The sequence below is a fragment of the Rhinolophus ferrumequinum genome (genome assembly GCF_004115265.2).
Source record: "Rhinolophus ferrumequinum isolate MPI-CBG mRhiFer1 chromosome 15 unlocalized genomic scaffold, mRhiFer1_v1.p scaffold_54_arrow_ctg1_1, whole genome shotgun sequence".
In the NCBI taxonomy this organism is placed as follows: domain Eukaryota; kingdom Metazoa; phylum Chordata; class Mammalia; order Chiroptera; family Rhinolophidae; genus Rhinolophus; species Rhinolophus ferrumequinum.
Window position 1 is genome coordinate 9,794,384 of NW_022680357.1, and position 23,870 is coordinate 9,818,253.

A 23,870-nucleotide genomic window follows, 5' to 3' on the forward strand; every position below is an offset into this window, starting at 1 on the left:
CAAGAGGTGCTCAGAGTGTTTACCATCAGCGTCCAGACACTTCTGATTATGGCGAACTACTACTTGAGCAACGCTGACCGAAGTGTTCACTTGTATACATTTTTTGGCACCCCCAGTGTCATATATATATATATATACACACACACACACACACACACACACACACACACACACACACACACACACATATATATCACACACACAACACACACACACACACTGGTCTGTTTCTCTGGAGAATCCTGACTAATACATGTTCTATTTCCACCATCACATAAAACTTGATGATGGCAAGGAAGGTGGCTTGCCTGAGAATTACACCCACAGCCATCTGGACCCAGTTTTCTGTTCTTTTGTCAGTAAACCCATCCTTTGCCCGTGCATTCATGAACCTCTGTGTGGATGTCAATTCCAGAGTGTCCTGTGCAAACACTAATGAGCAAAGAGCCAGACGCTCCACGACTTTGTCACCTGAGGATGGACCTCGCATCTGAATGATGAACAGCTTCCCATTACTGAGGCAAAACCCTGTACTCACCCCAGTGCTCCATGAATAAGGTTTTCCAGCCTGGCTGCTGGGGACAGACACTGTTCCTGGCACACGTGAGTGCTGGGCACTGTTATTTCTAAACTTTGGGGGCGATCCTTTCCCTGGCCCCAGTTGGTTTCCATGCCCATATGTAATGATCAGTGCTCAGCTCAGCACTCAAGGGGGACCTTAGGCAGAGCTCCAGGGCTCCCCATTGGTGCAGATTACCTGTCTCATGCACTGTCCTGGGAACTCTGGCTGCCTTTGTGTCCTGGACTCATCTTCGTCTGCTCAGCGCAGAGTCTTCCGGACTTTCCCTGGGTTCTCCATCTGTAAGTTCCAGCCTGGAAACTCTCTCAAGACAGTGAGCTGGGTCTCACTCAGTTTATTTCCTACCCTCTTTTGCCTGAGATCCAGTGTCTTAAAACTCATCATTTTACATCTTTTTGTCCATTTTTGGTTGTTCTACTCAGTAGGATCTATCCAGTCCCTGTTACCCCATCTTGGTCAGTAAAAGCCAATATGATAAAATTTAATACAGATAATTACGACCATTGAACTGTCAAACATACCCCTAGCGGTTAGAATTTACAACCCCCAAAGTTATTTTTGTAGCTAATATTGAAAACCTCACCATCATAAAGAAAGAAAACCAAATTAGAAACATACACTTTACTAGGTTTAGACAATAAACTGACATTTTCAGCAGTGAGTGCCCCTTAACGAGTGACATAGGTTCCATGAGACTCCGTCACTTGCCATTCACTTAACAAACTTCAGGAGATTGCAGAAAAGCTGGACATCCACCCCACTGACTCGAGAACAAATATTTTTCCTCCAGCTTTAGAAGAACACCGATAACTGAATGCAACCTGACAACCAACCGAGTGGGAACTCACCTTGGCTGAGTCAGTAAGCTCATGCCTACTGAAGAGTGGGCGCAAAGACACAAATTCTCACCTGGAAGTTGACAGAGAAGTCATTTTATGACCTCGGGCCCCATAAAGTGACCATTTAGTTTCAGATGACTATGTCACAGACACCCCCCCACCCCGGTTGAAACTTTAAAAGCCAGTTTTATTTTGAGAAAATGTGAGTAAAAGATTAGAGGTACCCCTCCAATCTTGCGGAGCCTCTCCTCACAGAATATCACAGAGCAGCAGTTCTTTCTGTGATTTTTCTCCCGTTTGACCAGTAAAGCTGCGAGCACACAGAAAGAAAGACAGTTTTGTTGTCCAGGGATCTACTTGTACTGAGTCAGGTATGTAGTTACCTGGAGGTGAGACAGCAAAACTTCCTGTATCAGTCATTCTAATAGCTATCTTTCAAAATCTTGTTTTGGTCATGATTATAAATAATGATGATTCTGACAACCTAATCCAGGAAATACAAGACATATGATCAAATAAAATGCCTAACGAGGCCATGGAGGTAATATAGATGAGTAAGTGGTCCAGGTGGAGACTAAGGGAAACTGGGCAGGCTCTTCCTGATCTAAAGGTCTCCTCCCACGTCCAGTTGACCATCTCCAGGAAGAAGAGGAAGGTTCCAGTACAAGACGGTGACTTACGAGGCTCCTGACCTCACTTCCTCCCAGGGACACACCAAATCTACAGCTACACATGGAGCAGTAGAAATGCATGAGCTACACATGGACAATTCCCTCTGAAAGAAATCCCGACACTAGCTTAACAATTCCTGTATGTTGGGTGAATGGGAAATCCACCGCAGAATGGACAGGAACAGCTGGGACACTCTCTCCATAAACTTCATTCGTAGCACAGTGACATACATTGAGGAGGGAAGTCACAGTTCCCAGTGTCTCCCTAAGAAGTGAAAGGTTTGTAGCCAAATGCAGTACCCCAACTCTTAAGACTTCCAGGCAGGGATGTGGGATTAACATCAGTTCTTCATACTTTCCAAGATTAGCTAAAAATATTAACTTTACATGAAAACCTTACAATTTTGAAAACAGTGAAACCCTTCTGTGGGTCAACAACAACAACAGCAACTTCAGGTCAATTTGCAAAGTAAGTAGTACGATAGGATTGAGAAAGTAGTATAATAGGGTTTAGATCCAGACAAAACTGGATCTGAATTCTGGCTTCATTTTATATTAGCTATGTGGCTTTTGTCAAGTTATGTAACTTCTCTGGTTCTCAGCTTCTTCACTGATAATATGAGTTATTATGATTTATAATTGACCTGCTGGCCATCTACCCAGCACCCCTTTCCCTGTTCCTTATTGTTTTTCTTTTACTAGTTTCAGGCGTACAAAACAATGTAATAGTTAGACATTTACACCCCTCACAAAGTGATAATCTCCCTCCCCCAATCTACTACCCCTCTGACATCGTATATGGCTGTTACAATTCCACTGACTCTATTCCCTATGCTGTACTCCACATCCTGTGACTATGTATACATATTAAATTATAGTTGACATTCATAATTGTTCAGCTTCAGCTTCAGGTGTACAGTGCAGTGATCAGGCATCTACATCTTCCCTGAGGTGGTCTCCCTAACGAGACAAGTGTCCATCGGACACCCTACAAAATCTTTACAACATTATTGATTACAGTCCCTAAATTGACTTTCATATCCCCGTGGCCATCTTATGGTTACAGACTTTGCTTTCTAATCCCCTCACCTTCCCTTTATCCCCACCCCACCTCCCATCTAGCAACCCTCAGCTTTTCCTCTATCTCTGAGACTGTTTCTAATTAGTTTGTTCATTTGTTCTATTCTTTAGATTCCACACATGAGTGATATCATATGGTATTTGTCTTCCTCCGTCTGACTTATTTCACTTAGCATAATGTTCTCTAAGTCCATCCATGTTATTGCAAATCCTGTTCCTTATTCTTAACAGAACTTACATTTGTTGAAACGTCATGCCTCCCGTAAGAACCTATGGGTCTTGGAGGGAGCTTACCCCACCCCGAGTGCTAAGAGTAGGTTTGCTTTGGCTTAACCTACTCCTATTTTCTTTCTCAGTGATGGGTCAGGAGTCCAGAATCAAGCCAGTTAGTACATGGCATTTTCAAAATGGCTGTTATTGACCCAAAGATGGGCACATGACCTAATCTGGTCACAAACAAAGAAGTTACCTCAGGTGTTGCTGACAGCAAACCTATATTCATGAAGGAAGCAGTTTGAGAAGAAAAACCACACTTCCCAAAGAACAGAGTCAAGAGATCACAGGGAAAAGAACTATCACCTTGATCATACTGCCCCTGATGTCCACCCTACCACTGGAATCCCAATCAAATAATTCAATCACATAACTGAGTTAGTTGATCATTACCTGAAGCAAAAACATCCTAACCCACACCAAAGGATTAAAGATAATGTATGTAAAGTGACTGGCACAAAGGAGGCACTTAATACATAGTAGGTTGTGTCACCAGAATACTTTAACATTTCCATTATATCAAATTTTAAAGTATATATGCTTCTAAAATGTAACTTATGAAACTTGAAGTTCCCCTCCCTCACACACATAATGATGTATTAATTAAATTTGAAGTTTCTTTTTATTAATAGTGATGGAAATGAAAAGGAAATAAGCACAGGTCTCAGGAGAGCTGTTCTCCATCAAGCTGGAAACTGAGCAGTTGATTCCTTGCATTTGGACAGGACGTAACCAAATGAAGCCAATCCTCAGGAAACTGGCTAGGAGGATTTGGGCACGTGTACACCAAACATCAGCAGATCAGCCAATTCATTCACCAAGCTTTAGGGCTTGTGTCAAAATGTGGCTGGCCTCCCGTGCCCACGTAGAACCCAGCTAGCATCACCAAGATAAAGTGATGCCTTCCTTCCTGGAGTCCATGCCAGGCATCAGGAGCCTGCACAGGGGCTCGGTCACACCTGCGAGCCACCAGCATTCGCATGGAGGCAGGAGATGGGGAAAGCAGAGAAGCGAGAGGACCAAGACAAAGAACAGGTGGACGGGCCCGTTCTGGCTGTCGTGCCCCCACCTAGAAGGGATGACAAGGAGGGCTTCTTCCCACATGAGCCTATGAGGCAGCGCACAGACAGACGCTCTTCCAGGAGAGGACACAAGACAGCTTGTCAATGAACCTGAGCACTTGCCCTTCCCACAGTGCCACATGGCCCTCCCTCGTGGTGGAAATAATTTTTCACTTTGTTGTTTTGTGTGAAATCAGATGTTTCCCAGATCATGTAGAGAATGGAATCAAAAGCAGAGGTTTTTCTTTCCCCTTTCCTGAAGTATCAGCGCCTCATCTCTCCAGATCCAAAGCTTGGCTCGGTATCTATGTCACGGCTCCGGCCCAGTGTGGTATTGGTTTCCTTTGACTCAATTGGTTTCCTTTGCCTGGCAGTTCCTCATGTGATAAAGTTTACTTTACTACTAGGTTGTACTAAATCCAGATAGATTAGCAATGGCCATAGATGATAGATCTTTGGAAGGTCCATAGTACCTATCGCAATGTCTAACACATAGCAGACACTCTACAGACACCCACCTGGCTGCACACGCACACACAATCAAGATTGGGAATAGGAAGTCTCCACAGGGAAAACAATGACTGAAATTCATAGCCAAGTCTTCCTCTCCAGTATTCTCCTTCCCCCACGGTGATTACCAACTAATGGGAAGTTCCTCGTGGGTGGAACCCAGTCGCTCCTCTGATTCTTCATTCTCCCTGTGTGTTCTCACCCAGTCCTGGGGCTTTCACTGTCACCAATAAGCTCAAAGCCTATGTATTGTATTTTCAGTCTGAACTCAGACCCTTTTCTCCAATTGCCTACTTGAGATTTCTACACGGGGGTCTCAAAAGTGTGTTCAATTGAACATGTTTGAAACTATATGCTGTCCCTGACTCACCCTCCCCAAATTTGTTCTCTTCCACCGTTTTGTAAAAGGCACCACCATCTAATATTTAGCTGTACAAGTGAAAAAAAATCACTGATTATTATCTCCTTTATCACCTCATAACCATCCATCAAGTCTTGTTAATTTTACCTCCAAAACATGCATATGCAGCCTCACTCTGATTCTCTCTCCTAGACTGTGTCATGGTCTCCTAACTGGTCCCTGTGTTTACACGTTGAGACCTCCTGCTCACAAGGTACCCACTGGTATCAGGCATCAGAGTAATAAAGATGGTGTTTTTCTTTGCTTTACCTTCTCCCAGAAGAGAATTACAGCACATTATTAGTATATGTCACCAAATTAAGAAGTTTCAAAGTGAAAACTTTCCTAGTATTCACACCCTAGAGGAAACAGATCAATGTGTGTTTTTGTTGGGCATGCTAGTCCCCAAATCCAAAGACTTGCATCTGGATGAAGGCAAATTTGAATAGTCTTATGTTTTATGCATGACCCCAAAACAACCCAAACCACCTTTCCCTCAAGGTAAAGGCACAGCCAATTTCTGGTCCTTCCAAGTTGCCCAAATTTGGGTTTCTACCATTTGTCAAGCTATTCACTGGTTGCCAGTTGGAAATCATTGACTTGCATTGCAGGGTTGGCATACGGTGCTTTTGACTTCCAGCCAAAAGAGAGAGGGCTGCGTTCCAGGAGAGATGCCACAAATAGAGATGATGCTGAACAGAGGCTGTGGACTCAGCTCTCGGGCTGGACACCCAGGGGGCACAGCACGCCTCTCGTGGTTCAGCAAGACACACGGGGAGTCCAGATCAAGCTGTGCATCTGGTCCACGGAAGGAGGAGAGTTAACATCTGCAGGGTGCCGACTCTACCCTAGATGCTTGGCTACGTACACTGCGTGTATTGAAGTGCTATCATAATCCTTTATGGTTAGAATTATCTCTGTTTTCAGTCAAGGATATGAAGGCTCAACGTGGTGAAGTGACTTGCCCAGGACAACCCCGATAAAAAGAGGATAGGAACAGAACACTGTGCAAACCCACATCCCACAAAGTCACGCAGGCTCCCAGGATGCCCTTTGGGTTCCCAGTGTGGTACATGACGCTGGATCCTTACTGCCTACTCCCTTCAAGGCTTATCAGCCTTTTCCCCACCGTTCCTGAGTCCAGAGGCCCAATTAGATTTACAGCACAGGTCCCACAGGATGACTGGGTCTCCTGGGTGCCTGGTGTCATTGCCAGAAATGTCTGTCAAGCATATGGTGATCCAACAGATAAATATTTGCAAAAAGTTATCACATTTACCCAGGGAAGTTTTAATTCCGGTCAAGCTCAGAGAATTAATTGAGCAGGCTCTTTTACGGGCATGAAAAAAAGGAACCAACAGTGATCATTCTGATTATCAAAGAAAAATACGCCAAACAAGTTTAGGGCACTCTCTTCGTAAGTCACTGAACCCGGAACTTTTCCTGTGGTTATTTTAGAAACGAAGACTGAGAAAAGCATCAGTGTAATGGATACGAATTACACTCACTCTCACTCACATACCTTCCTTCCATTTCCTTCCACTTGGGGTAATAATTTACAATGTGGTCGCTTCTTAAAGCAGAGGCCTGACTTCATAAGCCAAGAAGTGAATGTAAAACACATAAGTGGTTCAGTCAGGTGTCATCAACTAAGGCCAAATAACTTCCCTTCAATACTAACGCTTAATTCTCCCAGGAGAAGATTTTTTTTCCCCACTCGTTTGGAGGATAGATCTACTCGAGTGCTTCTATTTGACTTCCAATGCAGTTAACTTCTCCTCATCCTACTCCCTGAACTGAAATGGGAGCAAAGGACATATAGTTGTAATTCGGCTGTCGAAAAACAAGATTGAAATATACTTCCATTTCTCACTTCCCTGCCCGCGTATGGCTTGTAGTGTAACCTGTATAAATTAAAGCAATAATGGTGAGCACTATCATTATTATCATAATAAAAATGATCAGAAGGCAATAGTGCCAGCTATTTGTGAAATGCCTACTACCTGCCAGGCATGATGAGAAGTGTTATACGCAGATAGTTACATTTAATTCTGCTACAATACGAAGAGGTGACTATAACACACACACACAAGCGTGCACATTTTAGGGGAAAAAGCAGGGCTCAGGGTGGTTACTTACTTACACTTGCTCAGTATGTGGCTAATTCAAAACCAGTTCTGTCCTGTTACCCAACCCATGAATTTTTCTACACTACACGGTCCTTCTTTCCTGGGGCCATATTCCTCCCAAGGTAATCCGTTGGCAAGAAAGTTTGGATCTAAAAATCATCTACCTCTCCCTTCTATGACCTCTTCCTCAGTAAGTGTAAAATGCGTTCCCTCCAATGCAGAAGAGGAAATACACATGAAGGTGCGCGCGCACACACACACACACACACACATTTTATCAATTATAGTGACCATTGACAGGCTGCTTTCCATATGCCAGGCTGTGGGCTAAGAGGTAAATACTTTTCTTATCCCCATGTTTCACCTGATGGAACAGACCTGGAGGAATTAAGGAACTAGCCTGAAGTCTTAGATCCAGGAGAGCTCAGATCAGGGATTCAAACCAGGCTGCCTGGCTCCCACGCCCACACCCTTCACCGTGATGCCACACTGCCCCCCAGGGGCCCCATACACCAGTGAACTGGACAAAACAGCCTGGTTCCACACCAGCAAAACAGGTAATGGTTTCCCCTCACAGTTCTGGGAGGTGCAGTGATCTGCTCTGTGCTTGGCGAAGGAACAGATGTTTAATAACTTTGCAGTAGCAAGGAGGAGGTTACATAACGTGGCTGAGCTATTTCTGAACTTTGGAAAATGCTGACTGCTCTTTTCAAAGTGCCTTCTGTAAAACCAAGAATATTATACATGAAGAACAGTTCCCCACTTTTTAAGTCCTGACATCCCAGAAACAGAAACAGGTCCCCAGTAAGACTGTTAACATGTCATCCTCAGCAAACCGCCCCTTGCACCGCTCCAGCATCATAGGCAATAAGTCTTCGTTACAGGATCCTGGCTGTACCAGCTCTGTGCATACATCCCAAGTGATGTCCCTGCAGACTGCCAAGAGACATAGCTAGCTAGCCCCAAGATGTGGCGTCTGACCAGTCAAAGCTGGACTGCAGATCCATTTGGTGACACATCATGAAACCACCAGGTGTGCTTTCGTCTGAACCTCTTCTGAAGCCGCTTACATCCTGCCTTCTACATAGTGGGAGTAATCAGAGCTCTTTGTTTCCTGGGTGCTTTGCAAATAAAGACTTTTTAATCCAGCTGGAAAAATAACTTTTAAAGCTTGAAGTGAGAACCCCTAACTGTAGAGTCCTGGGCTCCACTGAGCAAGCTGTTGGGTCCCACCCAGGCTGCAGATATGCCTGCTCTCTGCCTTTGGCCATCCAGGCTGGAGATCCCTTACTCTCAATAATCTCCATGTCCACCAAAGGGGGATGATGAAATCAAAGACGGAACACTTATACAACAGAATACAAAACCGCACTGACAGAAACATGCTCAAATTATATGTATCTTCACGGATCAATGCGGAAAACCTAAGGTTGAGGAAAAGGACACTCTAACACGTTAGATACCATTTGTGTACCATAAGAAGAACTCTATTGGGTCTAAGGCTGCACATACATCTATATTGAAACACAAAACGTGTACATGGATTTTGATAATGCCAAATTTACTGTAGTGTTTTCCTCTACCCCTGGGGAGAAAGGGAGAAGAGGTATAACCTGGGCGGAGGCATAACCCAGATTTCTACATTCTCAGTAACGTCTTATTTCTTTTAAAATTCTGAAACAAATGTGACCTGTTAACCTTAGTTATCTGTGGTAAGTATCAGCCGGGTGTTTTAGTGGACTCTGTGCTTTTCTGTACTATTCTTTTTTTTCAATATTTTAAAAAAAGAGTTGTTATCTGAGTTTCTCATTAGACAAATCTCCCCTGCCCTCATCAGACTGTACATTTTTTGAGGAGAGAAGTTCCTCGTATACAGGGAGTAGCACAGGGTCCATTAGATGGTACGAATGATAGGTGGAAGGTGGAAAGATAAAGTGCCCTTAACCCTTTTCTTAAAAACTGCCTTCTAGGGCTTTCTCAGGCTCTCAGTTCTTGCCTTGCCTGAGGTCCCACTCTTCCCTGGGACGTGGTGAAGAAACGCCATGATAATGGGGCAGTGTGGCAAGGAGCCTTCGCTTGCGCCAGATCCCAGCCTCCCCACTGGGTGAGGCCACCAGCACTCCCTAAACGGAAAGAAAAGTGTTTCATTCAACACCAGGCAGTGGATGACGGCTCCCCACACGCCACATTACTTCTCTGGGACTGAAAACCATCCACCAAATTGCTGCACTCAAAAGCATAACTCCTGGAAACAGCACAACAGCATTTCACAGCAGCAGGATTTGGTTTTTTAGGAATGGAAGTTGGGGTGCTCGCTGGAAGGACATTTGAATGTCTTGCCAATTATCCTCCTCAAACTCCCTTTCCTGTATATTTATATTTCAATTGCCCTAAAATTGAGTTATGTTTCCATCAAATTATACATTTCTGAATATTCCGGCTTCAGGGCCCTTCTTGTTATGGAAAGTACCAATTCATTATCCCAGCCTTTGTCTTTGGGTTGGCAGAATCAAGCCTCTGTAAGAGGCTCCACGTTTCCTACTGATTGATCTGAGTTCCTTCCTGGTATTTGAACAATTATTTAAAATGCTGAAAATGGCAATGTAGAAACAAGATCGCTAAAGAGGGGAAGAGAAGAGGGAAAGGGAAAATTTCAAAGGACCATGATTTCTTCATTTGAGGGTTTATTTTTCATGGGTGTGCCACACACACACACACACACACACACACACACACACTCACATATCCAGCCCAGAGATAACTCCTGAACTCTAGCAGATCCAAAGTTCTAAAACCTTCCAGAAACATTCTACAGTGACGTGTTACTCTGTTGATAATAAAACCAAAGTAGCCTGCTGACTGTAATGTCTGACGACCAAAACACAACTTCACGGATCCCTCTGATAGTCACTAAATAATTACCAGCTGCCAGGTATTGTGCAAAGCAACCCTTTTCACGCATCACTGCATTTAATCCTCACGACACCCAGAAGAACCTGGTTCTCAGCGCAAGGTCCCAGATCAGCATCACCCAGGAATTCGTTAGGATTGCAGATTCTTGGAGCCCTGGAGACTCTGAGCGTGGGGCCCAGCAATCTGATCTAGCAAGTCCTCTCCATAGCGACTCTGATACAGAAGTTTGAGAACCGCTGCCTAGAAAGTACCGTGTTTTCCCGAAAATAAGACCTAGCCGGACCATCAGCTCTAATGTGTCCTTTGGAGCAAAAATTAATGTAAGACTGGGTATTATATTATATTATATTATATTATACCCGGTATTATATTATATTATATTATACCCAGTCTTATATTACATTATATCATATTATACCTGGTCTTATATCATATTAAAATAAGACTGGGTCTTGTATTAATTTTTGCTCCAAAAGACGCATTAGAGCTGATGGTCTGGCGAGGTCTTATTTTTGGGGAAACACGGTAGGCACTATTATCATTGTTTTGCCAAGAACAACTGAGGCCCGGGAAAGTAAATTGATTGTCCAAGTCACATAGAAAGTGGAAGACACAAGATTCAGACCCTGACAAGTCCAACTCCAGAGCCCAGCCATCCCTGCATCACGGTGCGACCCTGCTCATTATCTCAGGGATGAGTGTGGATTAAATCAGCAAACCTCGGGCAAAAACATGCAAAATGGCTGTTCAAGTGTGATCATCCTAACGCTCAACGGCTGAGCCATGATGACGGGCCACTTCTCACAAACATAAAATTGAACACAAGTGTCCACCGCATAGGAGCAGTTACATAAATTATGATACACCCATGTGATAGAGTAGAATACGGCGTTAAAAGTGACGTCTGCCATGATTTCCAATGACCTACAGAAATATCTAGGACATAAGAAGGGAAGAAATTCAGAGACACACTTGAACAGAGAGTAGGGGCACCAGTGTGGCCATTTCTCCCCAAGTGTAACATGTTGGTGAGGATGTGGCAAGTCAACTGATTTCACAAACTGCTGGTGCGAATAAAAATTGGTAGAGTTATTTTGTAGGAGAAGCTGGTAATAGATACTTAATTTTAAAATGCACAGGCCCTACGACCCCCTAATTCTACTTCTTAAAATCAGTCCAGAGAAATACTTGCACATGTACATAAAGAGACATGTAGAATGATTTTCACTGCAGGTTAGTTTCTAATGAAAAAAAATCTGCAACGACCTAAATTTCTATCATTATGAAGACTGGATAAATAAAGAATGGTATGTCCCTATTGAAGAATGCAGTATATAGGTTACAAAGAATGTAGATATTCATATATATGTATTTGTATGTACATGTATAATCTACATATACACATAGATACGTGTATCTACATACACATATATCTACATATATTCATACATGTATGTGCATGTCTATGCATTTATATGTATACATACATATACATATATCTACACATATCTACATATACTCATACAGGTATATATGCATACATATATCTACATATATATACCTGTGTACTTGAGATATAGCTACAGATAGAGAATGGATAGACAGGCAGACAGACAGACAGGCAGATACAGCTAGATCTCAAGTGTACGTTTCCAAGGTATATTCTTGAGTAAAAAGAGTAGGTTGCCAAAACTAAAGTATGAAGTTACTTAAAAACAAAAGATGAGAAGAAAGTGAGAGGGAAGAGAAGTGCAGAATCAAACAAAAACAGTCCATAAGCACACACACAACATTCTCTATTTTCAGTGCACATTTTCGACAGAGCACGTATTGCTCTTAATTAAACAAACAAATGACAGTGAACTCTGACTCTAAACAAAGAGAGACAAGCAAAGAACCCCGCTTACTGGTGCAGAGTGTGCAGCGGGACGTCTGGCTTCTCCGTCTGCCCGTAGCAGCTGGCCTTGGCCTCGGGGATGTAGGAGAACCTCTCCAACATGGAGGACGCGGCCGTGGTCAGGATGCCCAGGCCGTCTCTTACTCTTGACTCCAGGCTATAGTCCCAGTCATCATAGGAGACCGAAATGAGTCCTGATGGAAACTCTTTGGGGATGAGCTCCGTGTTCCCAGAGACCAAGCTTGGGACAATCCAGAAGAAATCATACCCGGTGAGGCCAAGGGAGCGGGCCTCGCTCAGGATGAGGACGGCCTCATCTTTGGAACAGTAGAGCAAGATGACAGAAGAGTGGATCTTCTTCAGCTGGACTTGTGTCTTTGCATCCTCGAAGGAAGTGTCCAGGGTGATCACGTTCTGCATGTCCCAGCCCACAAAGCTGTTGTCCACTGTGGTCTTGATGAAGCCGATGAAGTCCCTGTAGCCAGGGAAGACAGTGGTCACCAGGGAGAAGACATGCCAGTCGTAATCCTGCATGATCTTCAGCATGACTGTGGCTTGTTGCTGGATGGACGCTCCGAACTGGAAGAAGGTAGACGTCGGATCCTGCCAACAGGTCAAAAAACAAAAGGAAAACAGAGGATGAGGCAGAAAGCGATTTATACAGCACCATCTGTCTTCATAGGCTCATGAAGCTCCTTCCTAAAAGTGAGGGAAAATAAATCAGACATCCATTCCTTCTTAAGTATTCCTGAGCACCAACTATATGCCACACTCTGGAACACATACGGGAAATACAAAGATGAGAGAGGCCGCTGAACTGGGAGCCCACGACCTGGTACAGTGAAGATAATCCGTTATTTTGGCCAGCCCATCATCTATTCTCCTCATTTTCCTCTAGTTCATCCCATCCACCCGATATGGTTCCAACAGAATGAACTCCCTCTGGCCCTCTGGCTCATCACTGGAAAATGAAACCAACAGAGACAAAACAACATCAGAAAATAGAGACAGATTCCTGATGACACACTTGGACCACCTGGAGTCTGCAGCGCCTAAAGCCATTTATTCTAGACCCGTTAGTTACATAAGCCAGCAAGCACCCGCTTGGCTCCCTTGAGTCAGGTTGAGTAGGATTCTGTCACTTGACTTCTAGACTTCCATGTTAATATACAGTATAATAAATGCTGGGTGGACAGCTATCTGTTCAGTCAACAGATATCTATTGAACACCTAACTATGCAGCAATACCACGTAAGAGCTCGGAGAAAGAATGATCTAGAAGGCAGACACAGGCGCGGTCTCTGCCTTCAAAGACCAGGTGGGAATTTGAGGAAGAGCGACTTCCATGAACTGAGGGCTGAGAGAGGCGTAAGGGGACGTTGACGGAGACGCCAGGTGTGGAAGAGGGGAAATGGGTGGACACTGTGGTCAGAGGAGGCCTGAGGATCCACTGTGACTATCCCAGGAACAGCAGATCAAAGCATTATGGTTTGTGAAGCAGAGGGGTTGAGATGATGTTTGAGAGCTTGGCGGGAACCCCAGCACGGATGGCCTCCGGGGCAATGTTCAGAGGCGAAGACCTTATTCTGAACGCAACAGGGAACTGCTGAGTATTCTTACCCTGGAAAGGGACACAGTAACAGTAACTCGTGCTGGGTGGAAGGACCTCCACAAGTCTGTGATCTGATCATGAGAAAGATTTCCATTTAGGAAAGGCAGGTGATACATACAGCTGTACAGTTTACAAACTACCTTCATGCCCTTAACTCGTCAAATCTCCATGATGACCCTATGGTTTTGGTATTGTTAGCAGGGGGGGAAGAGGCTTCAAGTGTTCACAGCCAGTAAGTATCTGAACTTAGGCTATGATTCTACGACCAGCCCCCCTCGCGACACGACGCTCAGCTGTCTCGGGATCACTGATGACATGCATATAGCAGATGCTTAAACCATGGTGCAAAAGTGCCAACAAAACAGAAGGTGTGGCTCTGTGTTGGAACGAAACAGCATTTGACAAATACTGAGATACACTTTTTTCTAGGAACTGAAAGAATTCTCAAAGGGCCCTTATCATAGCACAGCCATGCTTTCATTTTGCATTCTATATTCATCAGGTGCACTTAACAAAAACTCATAGTATGAATATGTGGATTCCGTGTGTGTGTGTGTGTCTGTGTGTGTATGCGTGTGTGTGTGTATGCATGTGTGTGTGTGTGTGTGTGTGTGTTAAGAGAAGATGATTCCATTCATGTCTTTCAGAACAACACGTTGCAGCTCTGCGTGTCAGCTCTTTCAAAAAGCCTGCGTGCGTAGTTTTTCCTGTGGGCGCTCACGGAACAGAAAGGTTTATCTGAATGGGCCAAAAGCTATAGTTCTTCGAAATACTCCCCTTTCCCAAAATGCATGGGTATGGGGATAATATGAGCATAGAGAGTCTGAAGGCAGAGAGAAAACAGGAACAAATGCTTTCTGGGCCCCTTCCAACATTACAGTTCTGTGAATTTTACCTAATTAAATCAATTAAAGTGGGAAACGGATTTAAAGACTTTGGATAATTATCTTTTTCCCTACAGTAGGTTTTGGAGAAACCCAATATTCTTGGATAGATTAATCATTTTAAATCATCCTCAACAGGACTGTGAACAGCTCAAGGGCAAAGATTCTGCTGTCCTCATCTTCCTGCCCCCAGAACCTGGCAGAAGGCTTGGCATATGACACATCAGTTGACGGAGGGTGAGGAAATGCATGAGTGAATGAATGCGTGAGTGAAGCCTAAGAGCAATGTCCTTGGTTGAAATATAAAGTGAAAGGGAACGGTTCAGTACCTGGGACTGTATTTTGTACGGCTATTGAATGTCATGTCCAAAAAAAAAAAAAAAAAAAGTGTGCCAGCATCACCCTCCTATCCTGAAGAACCAATCAAATGCCCCAAATATATTTACTGTGTCCTTATTGATAAGGAGGAGAATAGAGAAGCTCTGGAAGCCTCTGCAGGTGTCCACAGCACCTCGTTAAATACCAAAAAAGGCAACAACAGTAAGAACCCACCCACAGAAGAAGGCACAGAAATGAAATCGCAAGGCAATTATATGCATCAGCCTCGTGCACTGTCAGCTGCCTCAGGGGATGGGACTGAAAAGTTCCCAACTTCATTACCAAAGAAATGTAATAATCCCTATAGAGCAAAGAAGACTCTGAGGAAACCGGTCACCAGTGACACTGGGACCACAAAAGGCAATGGGAGCAGCATCTTCTTGCACGACTCACCCTATGCATGGCCGCCTGAGGGAAGTCACTAAACACCGCTTTAACCATGCCCTCCTCTCCTCTAGTTAGCGATGGCTCCCCTGGACCTGCCACATTAAGTTTGGACTCTCTAGCCTACCCCTGTGTGCATGCTATCAAACTTTATCATTGAGATAGCATGGACTCTGGGGTCTATGGGATCTGAGTTCGAGTCCTGCCCCCCATTAAGCAGCCACGTGACGGTGGGTAACAGCTTCAGTCTCCTGCATCTGAGTTCGTTTGCCTGTAAAATGGGAATCATGAGCAGTACGCCACGGGCTGCTGTGAGGATGGGATGAACTGGTAGGAGTGAGACGCTCACCATCTCATGTGGACTCCAACAGTTTGGGGGCTCCAATCCCCATCCTCTGACATCACCTGAAACCTGAGGGGATCCTCATGCTGTTCCAGAAACGGGTATCTCCAGATGTATTGGCATCCTAGTTTCATCCCCCTGCGAGCCAGCCCACTCATTCTGAGCCCGAGGAGGCTGCATGAAGAGAAGGAACTGTCTCTGCTCACAGGGCTGAATAATGCTCGGAGAGAAACCACCACCACGTCCTTCAGGACCTCATGCCGTTTCCCCACATCACTTTCATTTCCATTGACATCAGAAACAAACTTCAAACACTGCTGTGGACCAAAGGCATCGTAATCCCCTCGGAGGAGGGACGGAAGCGACTGTTATTTGCGAAACAAAATTGCACAGCGAGGCACTGAAGAGGCTCACGTTCAGCTTTGGGTTTTTCTAAGGTGTTTTTGGACTGGCAGGAGGTGACGAGGGAATTTGGCCACACTCCCGGGGCCTGGCAGCTGATATGCCAAATGGCCCTTTCTTTCAAGGCCCTGAACACTCTTCGCTTCCTGCCTGGATAGCAGAGGCTGCATTTCCCCCACTTAGCCTTCTCCTGCCACCTCTCAGCCTGTCCTTTTCAGATTCTACAGATCACTCTCTGACCACCTCTGGCACCAGCTTCCTCAGCGGCGTGCAGCCGGGGGAGAGGAACAGATTTTAGACACCCACTTCGGTTCTGAAGCAAAGGCAGTTCGCTCCCCATGCTCACTGCTCTGCAGAACACAGAACAAACTGTTTTAAACACAGAGCGAGGGAGGCAGGATGATGTGGGATTCTGGGTGTCTGCTCTCAACTCTGTCTCAGTCCCATCAGGACTGAGGTCTCACTCTGATGTTTTAGAATGTTCTAATGCTTCCCTGGTCCTCAGGCTGAGACTTGACTCCATGGATATCAAAGCCATCAAAATGTTTAACGGAGTCTAATACCAACTTTCATTTTCACTTACCCATTCACAAAGGCTATAAAGGACACCCACACCCATTATCTGTTTGATTCTAACTGCCCAGGAGACGAGGAACTGCAAGTGGTCACAACCCTCATGGATGCATTTCTCATAAAGACATAGGAAGAGAGGTTACATGATTTCCCTAAAATCCATGTGGCCCCATGCTCACAACAGCTCAGTTATTGCAAGCTGTCATCCAGTATTCCCTTGCACATACCAGTGGCTCGCAGACTGCACAAGAGAATCACTTGGTAAGTTATTAAAAAATGTTTGCGCCCCATGCCAGTCCAATTGAAACTGAATTTCTGTGTCCTGAGTAGATGAACTCCAACGCCGCTTTGTTTTTCTCAGTCGCACCTCAACAGCAGGATGCGTGCTCTTCCGGTTAATATTTTCAAAGCCTAGCACAATGTCTGACACACAGGAGGGGCCCCCAAAAATATTCGGTGAGGAAATAAATGAGCAGGAGGCATGAGAGACCCGCTTGCCGTGGTAAACCCTGCCCCCATCCCATAGTTTCTTTGCCTCCTGCCTGCCAGCGTGGGTACCAGCAGAAAGGATAATGATGCAGGTGACCCAGCAAAGATCAGGAGGGGCTCCTGGGGAATTTGCTTACTCCTGTCCAAGGATGGCTTTGGTGAGGCCTGATGTATTTTTCGGCACTCTTACTGGTTCCCAATCGAGCTTTTAAACATTTTTCGGTTTCCATGGATGAGGGAAAAGTAAAGGCATCAAACTTGGTCAGCTTCAGGATTCCAGCGAGTGGCATTCTCACACACAGATAAGTTGAAGATTGAAGTGAATCTTCAATGCAAGTGAGAAGTTGAAGCTTAAGCTTCTGGTGACTGGTGGGTTTCCAGGTAGGGTAGCTCTCGGTGGCTGAAGTGCTCCAATTCCGAGACCAGGAGCTAAACACCAGTCTTAGCTCGGAGTCTGTGCCCTGGGTCCAAGGACTAGAATGGAAGAAATGGTTCTTAAGTAAGATAATATGTAAGAAGAGCTCTGCGACTTGGGGGCGCAAGGGACAAGAGCCACACACAGCTCCCGAGCCTTGAGCCAGACCGGAGCCTGGGCTTCCAACACAGCACCTGCTGGCCACATGTGACTATTTAAATGTAAAGGTAAAGTATTAACTAAAATGAAATGGTTGGCTTCTCAGTCACACGAGCCACATTTCAAGAGCTTGACAGTCTTTAAACTTTAAAGCTGATGCTCTACTACCCCTTCCAGCCTCGTCATCCCTAAACATGCCCATTCAGTTGGTCTGGGCCAGGGGCCAGGATTTCTTTCTTTTTCTCTTTCTTTCTTTCTTTCTTTCTTTTTTGAATTCCCTGGGACAGTGTAATGTGCAACCAGGGTTGAAAAGACTAATCGAAGCCTTCAGAATCCAACCCGGAAGCTGCACATCAGCTCACTTGGGGACTTTTCTGTGCCTTCAGATTTCCAGGCTGCATGCCATCCCCACTGAATCAGAATCTCCAAGGAGGAGCCCTAGAGTATGGATTTCCCCCAGAAGACGCAGGTGGACAGCAAGTCCAATGTTCCTGTTTTCTAGCTGATAAAACTGAGGCCCCGGAACCTTGGATAAGTTGGTCCCAACCTCACATAAGTCCGTGGTACTGCACGCACAGACACGGGGTCCCCTGCCTTCTAATTCAGTGCTGTCTTTGCTGTGTTGTGATGTCATCAGGTATGAAATGCTTTCCACAATGAACGGGGAGTCTATAGGAGGCACGTGGGCTTTGCTGACAGCCCACCTGGGATCTGCTTCTTACCGCAAAGGAGTTATTTAACGTAAGGCTGTTTCCCCATCTGAAAAGTGGGAATACAGTAACAGTCACCACCTTGAAGGGTCCCTGTGCGTATTTTGAGAGACAATGCACGCAAAGCACTTGGCATACAGGAAGTGCTTGGTCAAGTTCAGCTGGTATTAATAATGGTGAAGATGGTAGCCTTGACTGTCAAGCCCCAAGTCCCACATCCATCACAGACGTGTCAGTGCCCCCACTTCCTGCTTATCCAACCTTCTGAATGTCCATCACCTTTGTCTTGCCCCCCCTACCCCCACCCCCCATCAGCCCTGACTTGTGTGAGCTGGGCTAGTTGGCTCTCACCTGCCCCTTTGGCTAGATTTCTCGAGGGCAGGGCACCATGCCCTCTGGTTCTCCCCAAAAACGGACATAGCACCGGGCCACAGCCTTGGGAATAAAACTGGGAGAAGAGCCCACAAGGCTGCCAGTGGGCACAAAGGGAGACTGGTGCTTCACGTATTTGAGCGGAACTGCCAGATCTGCTGCTCTAGGAAGACAATCTATTGATTGCCTTTCATTCGTTCAGTGAATTTAATAAACTTTGGCTATGTGCTGGGCATTGTTCAGGGGATGTGCATCGAGGGAAGAAGGTTACCAAAGTGAAGGTCCCTGCTTTTATGACGTTTCCGTTCTTAGGGGAGGAGATAGACAAGAAAGAAGGAAATCAATACACAGAACAGTTTCAAGGAAATTGGGTGATATAATAGTTCAGGGGGTGGGGACGGGAAGGGAAAAGACGGGAGGGAAGGGGAGGGGAGGGCAGGCGAGAGGAGAAGAGGGGAGGGGAGGAGAGGCGTTCCCCTTTAGATTATCTGGTCACCTACATTAGAGCTAATCAAAAGAATACCAAGAAAAATCAGCCAGGCCAAGCTGAGGGGTGGGGTGCGGTTAAGGAGAGCCATTAAGGCAGAAGGGGCAGCACGTGCAAAGGTAGGAAAGGGCTTGGCAAGTTCAGGGAGCAAAAGGAAGGTCAGAACAGTGGACATTTAATGAGCAGAGGAGAGAGTGGTAAGAGACGTGTTGGGACAGGAAACAGAGGCCATATCACACATTGAGTGCCCTGTAGGTCATGGTACAGGGTCTGGCCTTAACCCCTAGATCAATTTCATTCCAAACACCTCCTCTGCTAAATGTACCATTAGTATCTCCCAACAGGGAAGCTGGGAGGGGCCCTGGAACTTTGGGAATGTTGGGGTTTCATGCAAGCCAGCCCTAGTCTTCCCTTTGGGATTCTGATCTGTGCCAAGAGGGGATGCAGCAAGGCACGGAACTGTCTGCTGCATCATGGAGTCAACTGGTACCCTCACCTCGAATAATAAGGCTGGACCTCCTCTGTCTGCCTGGGCACTCCAGACCTTGTATCCAGTTCATCATCCAGAGCCAAGCTCTCTGTCTAGCGAGTCATGCAACGCTGGCGGAGAGAACGCAACAACGCGTGGAGAGACGTATTCCTGGATTCCAGTTCCAGCCCAGCATCCTCTGCATTCATCAGAACCACAGGATAACTATATTCTGGGCCCCAGCTCTGCTTTCGGGATCGTTAGCAGAGCTGGCCCAGAAGGAACACCTGCTGCGACTTAGGCCCTTATTTCCATGCAAGGACGCAGCAAAGGCCCAAGCTGGCTTCCTTGAGTGCTCTGTCAACCTGCAGGTGAGCTTCTGACTCAAGGCTTCCAAACAGGGTTGTTAGCAATTATAGATTGTCTGAAGCTACGCAGAAGCACTGTTTGTTGTTTCGGTTTTGTTTTTTTGTGTGTGTGGTTTTTTTTTTGCCAGTCCCAAGTGTGACTGGGTCACTGGCCTTGCTCTGTGCACCTGAAGCCATTTTTTTTCCAGATCCCTTTCCTCAGAGACCTCATAGGCATTTGTTATTCTGACCATGCATCACCCTTTCTTCCTTTCCTGACAATAGTGAATACCCCCTGGGAGCCAGCTTTTCACTCTCTCAGTCAGGCCAACTGGCCCCTCCACTCCCCACAGTGTCAGCAGTCAGTGCAAGAACAGGAACGTGTCCTAACCTGCTCAGAGTGACTCTCAGGATCTGTGGAGAAAGCACGTAGGAAGACAGTCTTCTCACTGGTGGACTTGAACCTGAAAGGATGTTCAGCCAGAACTTCTGGCAGCCATCCTGCCACCTTTCACCCTCCTGAGAAGGAAACCATCAGAGCCAAAGGCAAAGCTGAAAGATGGAGCATTACCAAATCCTAACAGCCTCGTTGAGCACCTTGTTCAAGCTACACCTGAAGCCAACATACCCTTGTTGTCACTGCATGTCCCAATTAATTATTTCATTCTGCTTAAACCAATTTGAATTAGCTTTTCTGTCACTGGCAAGCAAAGAATCCTGATGCCACTTTGGCTAGGGGAGAAAAATAGAGGATAATGTGATTCGTTCCTCACACATCCAAATTTTAGAAGAATTCAAGCTACAGAGTAGAGGGTTTCTCTTCACTATCCTTCCCTTTTCTTATCCATGCTTCTTCCCCCAGGGCAGCTGCCGCTCTCCACATACGTCCACCTTCCCTGCATGAGCTCTTCATCCTTCCTTTTTTTTTTTTTTTTTTTGTTATTGTTGTTTTTCGTTAATGTGCCGCTGAGATTGGTTTCCTCTCTCAGAGTCTGACAGCCACAGCCGCCATAACCCAGACAAAAGACATGACAAGTTGCCACCAATAATAACCGTTTGTCATTAAGCTGTTTCAGCAAGGAGAAAAAGCAAACAGGTCCTGTTCATTAAGTTTCCGTCTCCGGCTGTCACACACAGAGGGGCTGCTGCTGATCTGAAGGAGGCAGCTTTATTTTTGGCAAAAGGAGTCTCGGGCATTCCCATAACACTTGCTAGGGGCAGGATCTGGTGATAAACATTATAGTAGAAATGTCCTCTCAAAATGTCCCACTGTCCTCAAAGAAATGTCTATAAACCGCTCTGAGAGCTGAGCCTGCGAGGTAATTGCTTCTCTCTTTGGGAGTCCTATTCCTAACGGCCCAGACGTTGGTGCCAAATAGAGTTCGAGCCTTGGCTCTGCCTTCTACCGTGTTTCCCCGAAAATAAGACCTAACCGGACCATCAGCTCTAATGCGTCTTTTGGAGCGAAAATTAATATAAGACCCGGTCTTGTATTATATTAGATAAGACCGGGTCTTATAGTAAAATAAGACCGGGTCTTATATTGATTTTTGCTCCAAAAGACGCGTTAGAGCTGATGGTCTGGCTAGGTCTTATTTTCGGGAAACACAGTACTATAGTCAGGACCTTGGACAAAATCCTTCACCATCTTCTCATTTTTCAATCGGAGGGAATGTCAGCCCCTGCTTTAAGGAGGCAGCAGTGACTGCAATAACGAATGGATTGCTCTCAGCACATGGCAAGAGCTTGACTCACGGGAGCTGGGACTACTGTGGCTGTTGTCACCATAAAAGAGTCAACCACAAAGACAACAAGACACCACAGCCCACCAACACAGCATCGGTGCACACAGAGTCCCCTGTGCCTTTTTCCCATAGCAACATCACAGCTCCGAAGGACCTTACCCTATGAACTGAGAACTGCTGACAGACTGGCCCAGTGTCAAAACTGAAAGCCCCACATCCCCGGAGTCCCTCCTGGGCAAACCAGGAGGACCCCTTGGCCACGCAGAGTTATCAGTGCATTTAATCCTCACACTGACCTTTCAGGGAAGCGTTTCTATTCCCATTTTACAGAAGAGGAAGTGGCGGCTTGCAGAGAGGGGCTTCTTTAATGTACACAAGAAGCACGGGGCGGGGCTGGGGGGTGGGGAGGACGCCTCGCTCCGGTGTGGACTGGACTCAGTGGATGCGGCTGAAACAGCGCTAACAAGCTCCCACCTGGCGCGGCTGTGGCTGGTCCAGGCACCGAGCTTTGAGCAGCGTTGCGGAGGCTCAGGCACATGACCAGGGTCGTGCAGTATTTGGCAGAGCAGAGGTTTGGGCCTACGGGTCTGACCCCACAGCGGCTTTCAGCTATGATCAGCCACGATGCCAGCGCCCCTCTGTCTTCCAGGGAAGAGTGGGGAGTGACACAGACAGTGTCTGTTGTCTGACACCCTCACCTCTGTGTGTTTCCATTGGGCCTCCCTGGATGCGACAGCCGCCTGTCACAGCCTGTCAGTCCTGTCGCTTATGTGACAAAGTGCTTTCAAGAGAGACTGTGAGTCAGAATGCACTGTGTGGAAAAGAAGGAAGAGGGGCCGCCCAGGGTGAACCACCCCACTCCCGGGAGAGACCCGGAGCTACCTAGGAGCCCAGCAAGTTCGGAGGTGGCCGTCATTCAGAAGGTGGCAATGGCCATCTGCCAGGTGAGAAATGACTGCACTGGACTCACAGCTGCCCTCTCTCCTGTGTGCTGGCTCTCATCTTGAGGGGGTCGCTGAGTCTCTCTAAGCCTCTGTGATTTCATCTTGAAAATGAACCTAGCGGGACTCTGGTTACCTGGAGGGGTGTTGGGGCATCAGTGACGTGGAGAGGCACAAGCGCTCTGGGAACTGCAAAGTGGGGGCCAATGTGCCAGCTGAGTACAGAACGAGTGCTGCCACCTCCTCACCCCCACCCCTGCACCCCAATGATGTTCCCAGAACGTGCTGTCCAGGCCTGTACTGTGGATCTCGTCACCAGGTATTTTAAGTGCCTATTTCAATATCTGTCTCCATGCGACTAGATTAACACTAATTCATCTCTGGTGCAACAGCACCCAGCCCAGCTCCTGGTACATGGTGGAGCTCAGAACGCGTAGGCTGCAGGTATCTGTAAGCAAAGGAATGGAAGGCAGATGGGCGGATGGATGGATGGATGGATGGATGGATGGATGGATGGATGGATGGATGGAATATGTTGTGGGTATGACAGAGTGAAGGAATGAATGACGCTTCAGTGAGAGTGGCTCAGTCAGGGGCGCATCCAGGACTTAGTAGGAAGGTGGGGTACAAGTGAGTGCTGTGTGAGTCCAGCTGTGAGATGAGGGCGCTAGGAGGCGAATCTGAGGATCTGAAGCACAGGAATCCTTTGCTACCCAAACTCTCATGATCTGAAGGCTGGAAACAAATACACAGTTTTAGGGGGACTGGGCTGGTATTCCTTGTTGTCTGAACTCTTCTGCCTGCTCT

At 46.2% G+C, this 23,870-nt stretch overlaps 1 protein-coding gene across 2 annotated transcripts in view; it reads right to left on the minus strand.

Moving 5' to 3' along the window:
• The window catches only part of GRIN2A (glutamate ionotropic receptor NMDA type subunit 2A), a 437,303-nt gene that overhangs the window by 146,576 nt on the left and 266,857 nt on the right, over window positions 1-23,870 (minus strand). For both annotated transcript variants that reach the window (XM_033101646.1, XM_033101647.1), the window contains one exon: window positions 12,364-12,956. In XM_033101646.1, the coding sequence (XP_032957537.1) occupies window positions 12,364-12,956 (593 nt within the window). The remainder of the gene's footprint in view (window positions 1-12,363; window positions 12,957-23,870) is intronic.